Source organism: Anguilla anguilla, chromosome 4 (genome assembly GCF_013347855.1).
Source record: "Anguilla anguilla isolate fAngAng1 chromosome 4, fAngAng1.pri, whole genome shotgun sequence".
Classification (NCBI taxonomy): domain Eukaryota; kingdom Metazoa; phylum Chordata; class Actinopteri; order Anguilliformes; family Anguillidae; genus Anguilla; species Anguilla anguilla.
Genome location: NC_049204.1, coordinates 23,557,788 through 23,573,722, shown reverse-complemented (window position 1 = coordinate 23,573,722; position 15,935 = coordinate 23,557,788). Strand labels below are relative to the sequence as shown.

At 42.2% G+C, this 15,935-nt stretch overlaps 3 protein-coding genes across 3 annotated transcripts; 1 reads left to right on the top strand and 2 right to left on the bottom strand.

The window, feature by feature from the left end:
* Window positions 1-62: 62 nt before the first annotated feature.
* Window positions 63-2,677, bottom strand: larp6b (La ribonucleoprotein 6, translational regulator b). Its single transcript, XM_035415551.1, has 3 exons — window positions 2,458-2,677; window positions 1,736-1,949; window positions 63-1,460 (listed from the first exon to the last, which is right to left on the bottom strand). Exons 1-3 carry the CDS (start codon window positions 2,562-2,564, stop codon window positions 339-341), a joined length of 1,443 nt encoding a protein of 480 aa, XP_035271442.1. The 5' UTR covers window positions 2,565-2,677; the 3' UTR covers window positions 63-338.
* Window positions 2,678-3,736: 1,059 nt separating this feature from the next.
* On the top strand, window positions 3,737-13,358 carry lonp1 (lon peptidase 1, mitochondrial). Its single transcript, XM_035412767.1, has 18 exons — window positions 3,737-4,388; window positions 4,908-4,996; window positions 5,094-5,213; window positions 5,740-6,004; window positions 6,220-6,281; window positions 6,431-6,560; window positions 7,530-7,613; window positions 7,777-7,997; window positions 8,227-8,365; window positions 8,613-8,791; window positions 8,889-8,976; window positions 9,320-9,442; window positions 9,528-9,644; window positions 9,938-10,078; window positions 10,353-10,518; window positions 10,806-11,026; window positions 11,297-11,461; window positions 11,873-13,358. Exons 1-18 carry the CDS (start codon window positions 3,810-3,812, stop codon window positions 12,020-12,022), a joined length of 3,039 nt encoding a protein of 1,012 aa, XP_035268658.1. The 5' UTR covers window positions 3,737-3,809; the 3' UTR covers window positions 12,023-13,358.
* A 66-nt stretch (window positions 13,359-13,424) lies between these two features.
* rpl36 (ribosomal protein L36) lies at window positions 13,425-15,569 on the bottom strand. The gene is made up of 4 exons (XM_035412769.1): window positions 15,466-15,569; window positions 14,787-14,881; window positions 14,477-14,611; window positions 13,425-13,560 (listed from the first exon to the last, which is right to left on the bottom strand). Exons 2-4 carry the CDS (start codon window positions 14,877-14,879, stop codon window positions 13,471-13,473), a joined length of 318 nt encoding a protein of 105 aa, XP_035268660.1. The 5' UTR covers window positions 14,880-14,881; window positions 15,466-15,569; the 3' UTR covers window positions 13,425-13,470.
* Window positions 15,570-15,935: the final 366 nt, after the last annotated feature.

Below are 15,935 nucleotides of genomic sequence, written 5' to 3'. Positions count from 1 at the left end.
TCCTAATGAGGGCTGTGATTAATATTCACCCTATGAATAAGGGTTAATTTAGAATGCTGAGCTGCATAGAATCAAGTCATCTTTATTATTTTTTGTTTACGTACAAAAATCTTGATTGGCATTTCACACAAGGCCAAGCAATGGTTGCAATTCCTGATTGGACCCTTAATACATATCCTTCTTACCCCAAATTCTAATGTCACATTTCACATTTACAACAACAGTGAAACTAGCCTAATGCTAAAAGTGCCATCACAGTGAGTTATGCAATTAAAGCCCAACTTCTCCATCTAATTACACAAGTGTTGGAGACAGAGACACCATAACCAAAAGTAAATCTAAAAAGTTTGAGTGTGGTTCAGTGTGGTCACAACAGTTTTTCCCCCTCTAAAATGGTTGTAGAAGCCCCTGGAGCCATCAGGTCCAGTTGGTTGCCGCACCACTTCCACCAATGACCAGGGCCTCTTCAGCTGTCCGGGTGAGTGGGGGTAGAATTTTTCAGGGAAGAAAGCTTGGGCAGCAGTCTTTCGGCGCCAGACCCAAGGGCTCCCTGCAAAGGCACTGTCCTGGGAGCAGTCTCCTGAGTACTTGCTCCTACCGAAGCTACCAGGGCCACTTGACAAAGGACTGCCTGTGAATTCTGGTGTAACTAGTGGAGAGGGAGTGTGGCCAGCCACAAACAGCTTGCGGGGTAGGAGTGGGCTTCCCAGGGGACTAACCAAGGGATTGCTGTAAGGATCTGAGCAATATGAGGACACTAGTGGGATGGTAAGGGGGCTGCCATATAGAGCCTTTGGCCGGGTGACCCTGCGGTTTGGTTTAGGTGAGGCCGGGGCAAAGTCTGATTCTGAGGAGCTGTAGAGAGCAGAATCCTCCAAGGTGTATGGGTAGCGTTTAGCCTTTCGGTTTGGCTTTTTGGCAGACATCTTCTCGTCCTCAGGGTCCTCAGACTCCTCTTCTGTGGGGTCCTGGCTGCAGCTCAGCTTCCGTGTGCCCCGGTTACCTAGGAGAGCCACTCGCACTCCTCTCCCTGCGCTCAACCGGCCCTCTTCCCGCAGGGCCTCGTAAGCCTTACGGGCCCCTTCCAAATATTCATACTCCACCACTGCGCAGAGTTTGCGACCAAGCTCAAAGTGTTTACTGCTGTATCTTCTCAGCTCTGCAGGCAACTCCTTGCCAGGACGCAGGATGCGGAGGGAGGAGATGGTTCCGTAGCAGGCAAAAAGCTTCATGGCAGTCGCCATCAGGCCCTGCTGCTCCACCCCACGACTGGACTCCTCAGCAGAGTGTTCACCCAGCAGGTTCCAGGCCAACAGCAATTTAGTGGTGGGAATACACAGCAGCCAATTTGGCACAGGCTCCTTCCGGCACACCTTTGTCCCCTCCTCGTTCACCTCCAGCAGCTGTGAGCTTCGGGCTGCTGCTAGGGTGATGCGCCAATCTCGTGTCAGCTCCCGAATCTGTAGCACATGAAAAGACTTTATTTGTTTTTTAGATTATCTCGTTCCTGACCAATGCTGCGGTTTGACTAGCCTTATTTGCACCATTCACGTTACTGTGCAGGTAAAATGACTTTGGGCAGATTCATCGTTTTCAAATCTGGCAACACTGGTTGTTCATTAGATTTGGACATGCAAACAGGATGTTGACAATGAAACTGCAGAACATCTTAGGCCTTTGGGGCAGCCCTACTCATATTTTATTCTACATATAAACACTAAATATCAAGCCGTACCTTTTTAAAAGAAGTTAGCAATTTAAGGCTAACATAACCCATCCTGTTTCTCTGTACGTGTTTAAGGAGGAAGGCATCCTCAGCCAAATTCTCATTGGAAAGGTAGCTCTCCAACTGTGCTGTAATTTTATGCTGCAAATCTGCAACTGGTAGACTCCTGGCTTCACCTTCATGGCAATCTTCTTCAAACATGTCGGTTAGTTCAGTGGAACTTCTACAAGAGAGAACAAAACCCACAGACTACATTAGTTGACGCTTGTTCAAAATGGATACAAGAATTCAGTATTTAAATGTTTCAAGATTTTCTAATCATCCTTCTACATGCATTAACCATGTTAAATCTAACAAAACGTATCTGGTGAATTCAGATCTGATTAAGTAGGTTATGTAATAAATGTTCAAGTGCGGTTTTTAGGCCCCAAATGACCATTCCTTCAGTTGTCCAGTTTAGTTAAAATCCACAAACACCCAAATGGCGCAGAAAGGCACATCAAAGTTATAGTCACTTCATACTGCAATGAAAACTAGTCAGTTCAAAAACTAAACTCCAAACAATTTTCTCCGTCCACCATCTATAACCATACTTGTACATTTCCTACGTCCGAACATTTTGGTCACGGGTAGGTAATGTAGGACTGTAGATCTCTGCATTAAGTTCGACATTCATTTGCCACTTTAGCCGTGATCATACATAACTAAATATTGCGTAGGCTATCACTCACCCATCCATGCTGTCGTATAACCCGTCCTCGGGAAATAAGTGTGGCTTGAAGAGTTCGGAGCTGTTCATCCCGGCCCACAGGACCTCTCTTTCCGACGCTGTGAACATAGGGACTAGGGAACGACAAATATAACTTGACGAGATGGATGCTTCTTCACATTACCGTTTCTCTTGAGCGTTTTTCCAGGTTGGTAGACCTACGATATTAAGTTCCGCACAAGCGGTTTCTATTTTTAAATGTATACTATTGGTTAATGGTGTCCATAATTAATTCAGTGAACGAAACCAGCTGTTCCCATCCTGATTAGTCACTGATAAGCTTCTGTCAATTGGTGCATACCATTTCATGGAAACATTTTATGTATATGAAGCTACCACCTTACTGTATTTATTTCATTTGAGAAATACTTCGTTTATGAAATCGATCATTATGAATTGTCGAAATAATTATCCTAGCTTTCTGTTAATGTTGTGCTTATGTGGGTTTGGCTTTAATTGTGCAGTAGTATTTGTAATAAACGTGATAAAGTTTTGTTTCTGGAATTCATGCCAACTTGAGATCTCTAATCTCGAATTATTTATTTAATGTGACCTTTTTATGAGTGACAGCTGCAGACAGCTGTAAGTATCCTTGGTGAAATAATTTTATTTCTGGAGTTATAGCACAGCTGTATGCTATATGCGTCCCTGCTGTAGCCTATATCCTCGTCATTTTTATGCATTTATTTTTATTTCAATATGTTTATGCAACGTTCTGCGCGATAGTCAAGATTTCTGCATGTCATCTACTGTGAGTGCCAGCTTAAGCTAAATGGCTAGTTTTCATTTGTAGCACTTATACCCATAAATGTCATGCTTCCAAAAAAGAGAAATTAAATTTTTTATTGAATGGAAACCAGAAAAAAATGTATATTATAAATATTAATTTATTAAATATACTGTTATACCTTTAACTAACCCTAATAAGTTATTCTAGAACAGTCCCGAAGAGCAAGAAAGAGTTGGCTATGTATTTGGTAATCCAAAAATGGGGGAATAAACAACAAGGATTTTATTATATTTACAATACAATTTCTGTTTGCAAAATGGAATCCAAAATGTGAAAATAATTATATTTATTTTATTTCGAAATTCGCTAATGTAGTCCTACGGAGGTAAAAAAAAATCAATCTTGTCGCCAATAGTTACCAACTTCCGTTCTGTGCTTCCCCCATATAAAATGAGTTGGTGTGCATTCCGCGAGTAAGAGGGGCGGGATTTTAGCACTGAACTGACAGTTCATTGGGTTTTAGTGTAATCGTAAGCAAGTACTACCGGAAGTTTCTCTTTCTCGTGGAAAACTCGAGATACAATATGGCCACCTGCACGAGAATGTTGGGAGCGTGGAGACAAGGGTGTAGGGACGGAGCTGGTACTTTATTTAGAAACAAACCCTGGGCATTAAACACAGGCACAAGACATTTTCTCCGGAGTGATGTTTTCGTTACCAGCGAGCAGTTGGCGGCAAAACGTTTGTATTCTACACATGGGGCTTCTAGCAAACCATCCATAGGCAGGGGCAGGTTTAGTAACAGTATTGCATCATTGACAGGAGCAAGGAGATTCGCGTATCCTAGTAAATGGTACAAGGTCTCAAGTGTTTGGGCTGGGGAAACAGATATAGGATGTAGAAATTTAATAAACTCTAACCAGAGAAGGTATCTGTTTGGCAACCGAGGGAGCGGCGGCAGTAGTTTTCCGGGGGAAGACGGAGAAGGGAGCAGCGGTTCTGGGGGAGAGGAGGCAGGGGACGGTGGCGATGGAGGAGCCGCATACGCGCCCCCACAAATGACGGCTCTGACACCAATGCTGGTACCTGAAGTTTTCCCCAACGTGCCACTGATCGCTGTCAGCAGAAACCCGGTTTTCCCTCGTTTCATCAAAATAATCGAGGTAATGAGACCTGCTGCATGAGTTCGTTTCATCCTTTTTTCAGTTAGCAAAGGGTAACTTGCCATAACCTGGGAGCTAGCTCGTGCAACACACTAACTGATGTAACATAAAGTTTGTTGGGTAATAGCCCATGGCTAGAATACATTTTCCGGCTACATGTCGTCAGCATAAGGTAATTTAGCTGTCCATACCGGCATATTCAAACCGCTGTGAATTGCTGCACATTTCATCATCCTTTTGCCAAGGTGTCTTGCAAGCTTATGAACAATCAAGAATAATATTCTCTTCTAGCATAGCACCAATAAGACAAATTCGCGTATTGCAATGATCCGAGCTTCTGACATTATTGGGTGGTCATTATTATTATTATTATTATTATTATTATTTACGTTGTAGATCTACCGTAATTGGACTGTCAAACATTTCTTACTTTTCCAAAAACTGTGTATGCGTAAGTGTACATTCATATACTATCGGAAAACTAAGGATACAATCTCTTTTTGGTTGCAATTATATCAGGTGAAGAATAAGCAACTGGTGGACCTACTCAGAAGGAAAGTCCGTCTAGCCCAGCCCTACGCAGGAGTATTCCTGAAGAGGGACGATGCGTAAGGATATTATGCATTCATTCGTCTATTAGTAACTTGCTTTGTTCAGGTTGATTAATTTTACCATCACATCTCCTATTCCTTCTCTCTTGTTCAGTAACGAGTCCGACGTGGTGGAAAGCCTGGATGATATCTACACCACTGGTACCTTTGTGCAGATCCATGAGATGCAGGACTTGGGTGATAAACTTCGGATGATTGTCATGGGTCACCGCAGGTAGATACTTTGAGATGGACTGGAGGGGTACAGTTCATACTGTATCTTAGTAGTACACATGTATAAGTAGCACTGCAAGTTTGAACACACGTATATTTAGCTTTAATATTACAACATACTTTCTTTTGTGTCAACATCTGCTTTATGGGGAAATTTTTAGCAAGTTGTCATGCCTGAACACAATGCAGATTATGCTTTGCCCATGACGAAGTAGAGACAGGTCTCTTATTTATATGTCCATAAAAGATACACGTTTGTAAATACAAAGGGCTCAAATTTAAGGGCACAAAATTCTGGAAACAATTAATGCACAATTGGTGTTTTGGAGCAGGCAAGATAGCAAAAAAAGGATGAACCATCAATTTAATTGTGGAGTAATGCATCCACAATTCCATTTGTTGACGTTTTTTACTTGGGATTAAGGATGATGCTGGGACTGGAGCTAGTTTAGGAATGGGGTGTCATTGTCTTATCTATTTTAAATTTCTTAGTGGAGCTGTCTTTAACTCTGTTTTGTTTTTCTTAGAATCAGCATCACCAGGCAACTCGCGGTTGACCTTGACGAACCCCCATCTGGGACCCCGCTGGAGGCCGAGCAGTCCAAGGCTCCACGCCGCAAGCCAAAACGACGTAAGGAGGGCTCGTCACTGACTGATACCGCGGAGGAGCGTGTGCAGGAGGCGGAGCTTGTGATCGAAGCTGTGACTGTGCCCCCCACATCTCCTGAGATACTCATGGTGGAAGTAGATAATGTGCAGCATGAGGACTTCCAGGTTACAGAAGAGGTCAAGGTATTGCCTGCCGTTCAATCATACAAGTCCCAATTATAATTTTATGGTTCTGTTTTATTCTGAAGTAACTCCTCCAATATGTAATAACTCATACAGGGATGGTACCTAAATTTCACTTCAGCAAATAAATATGAGACTCTGATTTTGACTTTCCTTTTTACTTTCTGAATAGTCAAGGTTAACCAAATAATATCTGGCTTTGCTTATCTCCCAAGGCTCTGACTGCAGAAATTGTCAAGACCATTCGTGACATCATTGCCCTTAATCCACTTTACAGGTACTATTTTTGATAAATGAATTCAAGTGCTATTCTGTACTTGAACTTAAATAAATAAATAAGTAAATAAATACAGTATGTATGAACAGTAAGAATCTAAGTTGTACATCCTAAGCCTTATGTAACTTATGTAATTTGCGTGTTCCCAGAGAGTCAGTTCTTCAGATGATGCAGGCTGGACAGAGGGTAGTAGATAATCCCATCTACCTGAGTGACATGGGAGCTGCATTGACTGGAGCAGAATCGCATGAACTGCAGGACGTTCTGGAAGAGACTAATGTAAGTGAGCCAGGGGGGTACCCTTATGACTGTTAAACTTTTTAAACTATGAAATATCTGTTTTTCGCCACATTGAAGAATAACAAAGGCAAGGAGGTAATGGCATGTAAGCACTGTATGCATGGCCGGCTTTACACGGTGCAATTTTTGTACAGCTTTCGTCCCTTGAAACTTTTGCTGCATTTGACTTGTATTGTGACTTGACTTGCCCCCTGCAACTCACTTTAAGCTTGTTTACAACAAGTTGCAAACATTTCAACTCTGTGATGCTAGTTTTATGCAACAGCCAAATATATAAATACAGAAAACGTATTGCATCAAAGCTTGTCACAGAGAGCCGACCCAGAGCCGACAGACGTTTACACTGAAATCGTTGAAAAAAGGAATGGACAGAAGCTACAAAAGAATAAAGTGTGAAATGAACCGCTGGTCTCTTTTGAGCAAGCAATCATTAACCCTCACACACTTAATTGTTTTGGACTGTACGTAGTCACCATCTTGTTATAAATCAACAGGCGAAATTGCATAAATAGCCCTCTTCTGGTTTTCCAGTGCAGCCATAAACAACTCAGAAGTTCATACAAGTAATAGAATGGTAAATGGACTGCATTTATATAGGGGGGCGACATAGCTCAGGAGGTAAGAGCGGTTGTCTGGCAGTCGGAGGGTTGCCGGTTCGATCCCCGCCCTGGGCGTGTCGAAGTGTCCCTGAGCAAGACACCTAACCCCTCACTGTTCTGGTGAATGAGAGGCATCAAAATGATACAAAATTACAACACAGTGTGGAATGTTTATATTGCATGAGACTTTATTTATTAATTATTTTTGAATCGTATTGTGTAACTGTCAAATTGCATGCGATTTCAGTTTTAAGCAATTTTTTAATATGCGACTTGTTGCACGAAAGTTTCACCATGTAAAGCCAGCCTTACGAGTCACAGTCTGAATATTCTCCCTCCCGCACTGTAGATTCCCAAGCGGCTGTATAAGGCTCTGTCTCTATTGAAGAAGGAGTATGAGCTTAGTAAACTACAACAACGCCTGGGCAGAGAGGTATGTGCAGATTGTCGCTGCTTCTGATTTTTCCTCAGTGAGCCTCAGTGGATATCTTCAAGGTTTGGTAATGCCCCTTTTTACTGGGTTGTTTGTGATGGATCAATGAAAAGCAACTGTTTGTTGGTTGGTCCTCATGTTATGTTATCCCTGTGTACCTCAGGTGGAAGAGAAGATCAAGCAGACCCACAGGAAATACCTCCTGCAGGAGCAACTGAAGATCATCAAAAAGGAACTGGGTCTGGAGAAGGAAGACAAGGATGCCATTGAGGAGAAGTTTCGGGAGCGGCTGAAGGACGGTGTGGTGCCACAGCATGTCATGGATGTCATCAACGAGGAGCTCAACAAACTCAGCCTGCTGGACAGCCATTCCTCAGAGTTCAAGTCCGTGGCCTTCCCCTCCCCCCTTCTTTCCTGTCTGCTTTCGTATTGTGCACTAGATAATATATTTGATCAAACAGGTCATTTATTCATGTTCTCAAGGTTATAAGCTTTACTGGGTCACATTTCACTTCAGGCACTAATTACACCAAACCGTCCAAATGTATATTACTTTCTAGTAATATTGCTTTTTTTCCTTCTGTCTTCCATGATGGTTCTTGGATTTTAACAGTGTGACACGGAATTACCTGGATTGGCTGACCTCTATGCCATGGGGCAAAAACAGTGAGGAAAACCTAGAGTTGAGCCGGGCAACGGAGGTGCTGGAAGAAGACCATTATGGGATGGATGATGTCAAAAAGCGCATCCTGGTGAGCAGGTTTTGGGCTTGGTATGGCTTCAGTTTGATTAAATTAACAAAGTGAATTTTGTTTATCTTTAAGCCAAGATCTTAGTCAGTACCTGTCAGACTGGAACACGGGATTGAATTATTATTGAAGTCACTATGTTTGAACTCATTAAGGGATATTGTATTAGAAGTTCAAAAATATATTTGTAGGAAAACATACCCAAATGATAAAGTGGTCCAGTGATGTCCTGCATCTCCTTTTCACACAGGAATTCATTGCAGTGAGCCAATTGCGAGGCTCCACTCAGGGCAAGATCCTGTGCTTCTACGGGCCTCCTGGCGTTGGAAAGACCAGCATCGCTCGCTCCATCGCTCGAGCACTAAACCGAGAGTACTTCCGCTTCAGCGTTGGTGGCATGACGGATGTGGCCGAAATAAAGGGCCACAGGTGTGTATTAGTTTGGGTGCACTATCAAAAAGAGGTGCAATGCAGATTTTATCAGGAATAATTTGGGGTATTGCTTTTATTTCTTTGTGACGTGCAGGAGAACATATGTTGGTGCAATGCCTGGGAAGATCATTCAGTGCCTGAAGAAGACAAAGACTGAAAACCCCCTGGTGCTTATTGATGAGGTAATTGTTGGTACACAGAAGGGTAGGACACAAGGGAAATTTCCTTTCTCTGATAAGACTAGACACACTAGCGAAGACAAGTTGAGAAAAGTCAAGCAAATAACATTAGGTTATAATATGTCTAACATGAACACAGCAGACAAAGATTAACACGGCTATTGCGATTCAAGTAGTCATTGTCGTTTGTTGACAGCTCTTAAGTATTTGGTTGGTTCTTCGTGTGTGTTACTGGAGTTAAAGGCTTAAGGTTAAAGTACTTCAGTGCCCATTAGGGCAATGCAGGAATAACTTATGAAAGTATGAAGTCTGAGAAGAGCCGTGGGCTGCATGTCTGTTTGTTCAGGTTGACAAGATTGGTCGCGGTTACCAGGGTGACCCTTCGTCTGCATTGCTGGAGCTCTTGGATCCAGAGCAGAATGCAAACTTCCTTGACCATTACCTGGACGTGCCTGTTGATTTGTCTAAGGTGTGTAGTCCACATAGTCCCCATTCATCCGTGAGCAGACAGTGTAGCAGTCACCTCACACAAAATCAAAACCGGTCTTTTCCAGGTACTTTTCATCTGCACTGCCAATGTGACTGACACCATCCCTGAGCCACTGAGGGACCGTATGGAGATGATAAATGTGTCTGGATATGTGGCCCAGGAGAAACTGGCCATCGCCGAGGTAAAGTTCACTGAGGAGGACAGGACTGTGTTTCCAACATGCACTGCTCTATAGACGTATAAGCAAGTTTACATTTTGTGGGTGCTATGTCAAAATGTATGAAAAGGCCTCTAGCAATGCAGATTCATAATGAGTAAATTCTGGATTGGTCGATCCACATATATTAGTTGCATATGCAGTTCATTTGTGAACCGGATTTACTGTATGTAGAATGTTGACGTGTCAGTAACACATTTTGGGTCCAGTGTGTTGCTTTTGTGTCCCATCTCTGTCCTCACCCATCTATCTGACAGAGGTACCTGGTACCCCAGCTGCGAATTCTCTGTGGGCTGGATGAGCAGAAGACCAGCATTTCATCTGAGGCCTTGAACGTCCTTATCAGACAGTACTGTAGAGAGAGTGGTGTCAGGAACCTGCAGAAACAAGTGGAAAAGGTCAGAACAGCCCCACAGGAGTAATTATACATGACAGAATCAGAATCTTTCCGTTGTGAAAGAAAAAGCTTTCAGGCTTAATTCTAATGGCGTACATCTTAATATATTTTCACACAGTGCATTTGAACTTCCTTCCATTTCTCTGAATGTGGGTTCAAATAAAAGTGCCACTTGTACTTTCTACATACACATTTACACTTTTCCAAATCCCAGTGGACCCAAATGGCACCTTCTGGACAAGTTTATAGCGCACTAATGTTTCTCTTCTTCAAAGGTGTTCAGAAAGGCGGCATTCCGCATTGTGAATGGTGAGGAGAGCTCTGTGCAGGTCACAGTTAATAACCTCCAGGACTATGTGGGGAAACCCATCTTCACTGTGGACAGGATGTATGATGTCACACCACCTGGAGTGGTCATGGGCCTGGCATGGACAGCTATGGGTGAGAGATCAGTGAATGACATCGAGTTCATTAAGCATTTTTTATTGTTAGATCAGTCAAACTGCCATCGTTGTGAGAGATGAAAGCTGACAGACAAGTGCCTAAAATATCCAAAACTACATGTTGCATTCTTGTCGAAGTCGTGTTCATGAGTCATGTTTTAGTATTGCAGATTTTGAGGTTCTGATAACAACCTCTAAATAATTCCCATACCTTTACTAGAGGATATATAAATTGTATGATACATTACTGCAGCTTTCAAGTGCTCTGCTTTCTATCCCCCATAGGTGGCTCCACACTGTTCATTGAGACGTCTTTGCGGCGCCCACGGGAGATGCGGGACAAAGATGGCCCCCGGGAGGGCTCGCTGGAAGTTACGGGGCAGCTGGGAGACGTGATGAAGGAGAGCGCCAAGATCGCTTACACCTTCGCCCGCGCCTTCTTCATGAAGGAGCAGCCTGACAATGACTTCCTGGTGGCATCCCATGTACACCTGCATGTGCCTGAGGTGAGGAACATGAATGGAGTATACTTTTACAACACTGGTGCTTTCGGTACACTTTCGGATGCTATTGTGACAACAGGCTCACAATTGGGTTTTTTTAAAGTCTGTTTATTCAACTTATAGAAATGTTACCTTCTTTCCAGTAATGTGAATGGATGTCGGACTGTTGTCCTTGTTCCTTTGATTAACAAGAAAATTGATTGAGATCAGTCCTAATGACTCTTACCACCTTTCTGCTCGTCCAAGTGTGTGATGATGTCACTGTCTCCTCAGGGTGCCACTCCTAAGGATGGGCCAAGCGCAGGATGCACAATTGTTACAGCTCTGCTCTCTCTGGCCACCGACACACCAGCACGGCAAAACGTGGCCATGACAGGGGAGGTGTCTCTAACTGGCAAGATACTACCTGTGGGCGGCATTAAGGAGAAGACCATTGCTGTGAGTCAGTAGGATGAAAAAAGATGTGGTGCTAACAGTTGGTATCTCTGTTCTAATTGGAGCTCTCCTGTGACACACTACAAAGGTGTAGTAACAGGCTCAGTAGGAACTGTACACTTCCAGTTTTTCTCATTGAATGAGGAAAATAGTTCTGTAAATTGGTATATACTGGGTTAATCAGTGTAACATTAAGAATATTCACTATATGTATTATTGTAAAAGGTTGTACCCCTGGGTTATTTTTTTCTGACACAAGTCATTTTACACATCCTGTTTGAAATTTTTTTTTAACAAAGTGTAATTTAAGTTGGTTGCAAATCTTGTCAGGGGAAAATGGGTTAACAGTTTAAAGGTATTTGTCTATTTTTATTTTTTTACTAACCTGCAAATCGTCACACTCTCCCTTTCCAGGCAAAGCGAGCTGGTGTGACCTGCATGATTCTGCCTTCAGAGAACAAGAAGGATTTCTCTGATCTCCCGGACTTCATCACAGAGGGCCTGGAGGTGCACTTTGTGGAACAATACCACCAGATCTACAACATTGTTTTCCCCAGACAGTGACCCCTATGGTCTTTGGTATGTCACCAGTACTGATGCGATGTAGGCTTGAGCAGGCACTCAGTGCCTATGGTGCTCAGCGGAATCACCTGGAGGGAAGGAATCCTGGAGATCCAGTACTTTGAACTGGATCACTGTGTATTCGCTTCCCATTGCCACCAAGTGAATTCTGCAGGGTGTACATTAGCTCAGTTTTTTTTCCATTGCTTGTGGTTCCACACCATTGGTGGGCTTCAAAACACCATGCCTGATTGAGCTTGGGCATGTGGACAGCCAAAGTGGACCACAGTAAAGAAGAGAACCGTCTTTAGATGTGTATATGAGCAGACTGTAGAGGGAGGGTTGCTTAATTCTAAAGACCAAAAATCATGGATCCAGAAGTACTACGGATCAAGGCATTGCTGCTAAGCAGCCCAAATTAACGAAGAATTAAACTTTTTTTAAAATGTAATGTCTGATGCTCAGTTTATTTTTAGAGAACTGAACAAACATATAACTTGGTACTCCCCCCTCCCTCCACTTTTTGAACTTTAAAAGCTGACCATTGTATTTTGTGTAAATGGGTATCAAGACCTTTTTCTGGTTCAAATGTATGTCCAGGTGTCACAAGTGCAATTTGTGTAAGTTGATTCATACATGTTAGAATCCAATCCAAATGTGTGGCTGCAGATCCTTAAAATGTTAAATGGTCTAAAAGGTCTTAAATTTAAGGTCACTAAAATACACATCTTGTCTTCATCTTCAGCTTACACATCAATTTAATTGTTCTCCACAAAGACTATAAATGTACCCAACACTGTCCATATGCACAGTTCAAAAAAATGAACATCTCTTTCCAGAAAGCCTGTGCCCTGTAAATTGTTTTCAAAGCATTCATTACATTGTGTAAAATTAAATTCCCTGCTGGGTTATGACTAGACTGAGTTACCTAAAATGTAGTAGGCATTTTGTCATACCAGCTTAAGCGCCCCAAAACTCAGGACCATACCAGTGCCAATTAGAAATTTGCCCTGCTCGGTAGTGCATGCTATCTAACTGCCTGTAGTATCTTCTAGGTAGGGTGAAATGAACTGAATCAGGTGCACCTTGCTTAATGGCATAAGACAAACTCTTCAGTTAACCAGGCACATGGAGTCTGCCTGCAGCAGCTGTAAGTGGCATCTGTTGGTTCTAATCTCCAAAATACAGAGGATCATGCACAGGTAGGGCAGGCCATACTAATGGTTAAGCATTTTAATTTTGCGGAATTACCATTATTTTTTTAAAATTGCGGTTTGTTGTGAAACTTGATATACAACTGGCATTGCTATGAACATCCAATAAAAGTATGTCAACATTACCTGGTCCCCCTTAAAAAAATGCTTTCTAGATGAAAATCAATCAATCACAGATATAGAGAACACAGTTGTTTTTGAAATAGAAATATTTATTTTTTCCCCAGTACAATAGGCTTACTCCTTCTTGGCAGCAGCCTTTCTCATAGCAGCCAGGACATTGCTGAGCTCTTCCCTCTTTCTCTTTGCACGGATGTGAGTTCCCACCTGCAGATTCAAGGATGAGCAAACTGTCAGACAGGGTGTATTCTCCATTCCCCTCATCATACTTTTAAAAAGCTGTGGTCCGCTAGCATGCACTTCTCTATGGTCTTAAATCTACCTGCATTGTGCCCTTATTGTTTAGAGCCCCAAACACCCTCTGACAGCAACAAGCACTACATTTTGTAAAGGTTACTGTTCTGATGCATAAGAATTGCACCCCTCACCCTCCCATCGCAAAAAAAAGCAAACTGAATCTGGGTCCCAAGCCTCCATGCCGTTAACACTGATAGCTTGAGATCCAGTTACAAATAAAACCTTAGCATGTGCAAGATGTGTCATATGCACTTAAGTCTGTGCCTAAAATAGCGATAACACAGGGTGATGCAAAACCATTTATATCAATCATCTTAGTCCTTAAAACTTATTCCTGATCACAAAAATAGAATTTGACCACATATATAAAATCCAATTGAAGCAAGATAGCTAATGTATACTTTCCCAAATTAGACAAGCGAATGTGAAACCATGGCGATGAGCAAAAATGCTTCCCAGTAAAACTAGACCAGGGGTCTCCAACCCTGGTCCTGGAGAGCTACAGGGTCTGTTGGTTTTTGTTTTCACCTTAAAATCAGGACCCAATTGAGACCCAAGACACCAGGTGAGTTGAGTTAACTGTGTAATCAACTGCTCTAATTGATTCAAGAAGTGGAGAGTCACTATGAAAACCAGCAGACTCTGTAGCTCACCAGGACCAGGGTTGAAGACCACTGAACTAGACACAGGAATTTTAGACATGGTCTAGCCTTGGTGGACCATACTGCTAGGCAGGTAAAACCATAAAAATCATTGAATCTGAGGGTTTCACAGTTTAAAATCAGCCATCTGATGCTGTGGTTAAGGAATCAAGTTGGTAACATACCCTTTTCTTGATGAACTTCAGTGCACGCTTGTCCTTGGACACTTTCAGCAACTCCATTGCCCGCCTCTCGTATGGAGCAAAACCACACACCTCACGAATCATGTCGCGCACAAACTTGGTCTGCTTGGTCAGGTGCTGAAGAACAACATAAACAAAAGTCAATTGACAGTTTTAGATTTGATTTTTGCTGTTCTTATGAAAAAAGTGAGTAAGACATGATAGTATTTGGCCTTGACAGTAGGACTTCATGACAATAATTTCACTACATACATTTAAGATTTCCCATTAGAGCCCCATGCCAGATACTCACCCCTCTCCTACGGCTGTGTTTGGGCTTGGCCACATTCTTAGTTACTGGGTGGCCTTTATTAAGGCCAACGGCCATAGGGTACCGAATTGCCATGCCTAAAAACGAGAAATTTTACAACATTAACTTAATGCCATCAGTACCACAAAGCCAGAAACAAGCTGGGGCTAGCATAGACTACACCTAACTTAAGACACCAACGAGGACTATAGCTATGGCATATAAAATGAAGAGCACAACCACAAAATGATTTCTATGCTTTCAGTTAGCAATGGTAATTGGTTAACTATAACGTTGTCTACCAAAGACTGATTAACCTAAGACCAGCTGGCCGGGACATACAGCTTACACCACAAATGTGATAATACAGATTTAAAAGGAAGCACAGAAATGCTTCTTATCCAAGCCTCTTGTGCTAAAATATTAAGTTAATAACGACTTCATTTCAGGAACAAATTCGACATGGTGCAAGAATGGCTAATGCCGCTAGCAAAAGCCTGCTGATGTTTCTCATGGACAGAAAACACTGAAGTCGTATCGTGATTATTATAAGATATATTAGGCTAATATTTATCTTTGTAATACGGGCTTTCTAGCAACAATGCTATTTTGCACTAAACTGAGAAGATGCCATTGATTTTAGAAAGATTGTAATTTAAAATCGCTCGCCCATTTTTCTTACCTGCTTTCTCTAATGGCGGATTCACCGGAAGGACCGTACAGAGCCTGCGTGCTGGGTAATCCGGATTTTTCGGAGTGTTTAAAAAAGAAAGAAAGGCATACAGCGCCTTCTATTGGTTGGGATGAAATAAAGCGCATAAACCCCAAACTGTCTCTGCTAAAGCTCTTTTACAGAGGCATTGGAGTTGTGTTAAAACAAACGATTTCGTTAAATCTCTGTCTGGATGTTTTTTTTTTATTACATGCAAATGAACGCTTGTATGCATTAAACATATTTTTGCAATTTGTGACTTAGTAAAACACACTTGTTTTAGCACGTCTGTATCCTAAAAGTATTTGTTAAAATGTGAAAGTCAAAGTCAAGTATTTGTCAAAGTGTGAATTGAATTATTATCAGAAAGCTTTCCTTCAATAACATATGACTTAAATTCATTAAGATCTATGTATAAAAAACACAATTCTGGCAAATAA

What these genes read in the sequence shown, in the direction of transcription:
- larp6b (XM_035415551.1), bottom strand. Translation starts at nt 2,564, where the DNA reads ATGTTCACAGCGTCGGAAAGAGAGGTCCTGTGGGCCGGGATGAACAGC. An exon ending in TTATACGACAGCATGGATGG is followed by an intron (nt 1,950 to 2,457) that starts GTGAGTGATAGC and finishes TCTCTCTTGTAG; the next exon opens with AAGTTCCACTGAACTAACCG. An exon ending in TGCTAACTTCTTTTAAAAAG is followed by an intron (nt 1,461 to 1,735) that starts GTACGGCTTGAT and finishes CATGTGCTACAG; the next exon opens with ATTCGGGAGCTGACACGAGA.
- lonp1 (XM_035412767.1), top strand. Translation starts at nt 3,810, where the DNA reads ATGGCCACCTGCACGAGAATGTTGGGAGCGTGGAGACAAGGGTGTAGG. An exon ending in AACAACGCCTGGGCAGAGAG is followed by an intron (nt 7,614 to 7,776) that starts GTATGTGCAGAT and finishes TGTGTACCTCAG; the next exon opens with GTGGAAGAGAAGATCAAGCA. An exon ending in CCTGGCATGGACAGCTATGG is followed by an intron (nt 10,519 to 10,805) that starts GTGAGAGATCAG and finishes TATCCCCCATAG; the next exon opens with GTGGCTCCACACTGTTCATT.
- rpl36 (XM_035412769.1), bottom strand. Translation starts at nt 14,879, where the DNA reads ATGGCAATTCGGTACCCTATGGCCGTTGGCCTTAATAAAGGCCACCCA. An exon ending in AACACAGCCGTAGGAGAGGG is followed by an intron (nt 14,612 to 14,786) that starts GTGAGTATCTGG and finishes GTTGTTCTTCAG; the next exon opens with CACCTGACCAAGCAGACCAA. An exon ending in TGAAGTTCATCAAGAAAAGG is followed by an intron (nt 13,561 to 14,476) that starts GTATGTTACCAA and finishes TTGAATCTGCAG; the next exon opens with GTGGGAACTCACATCCGTGC.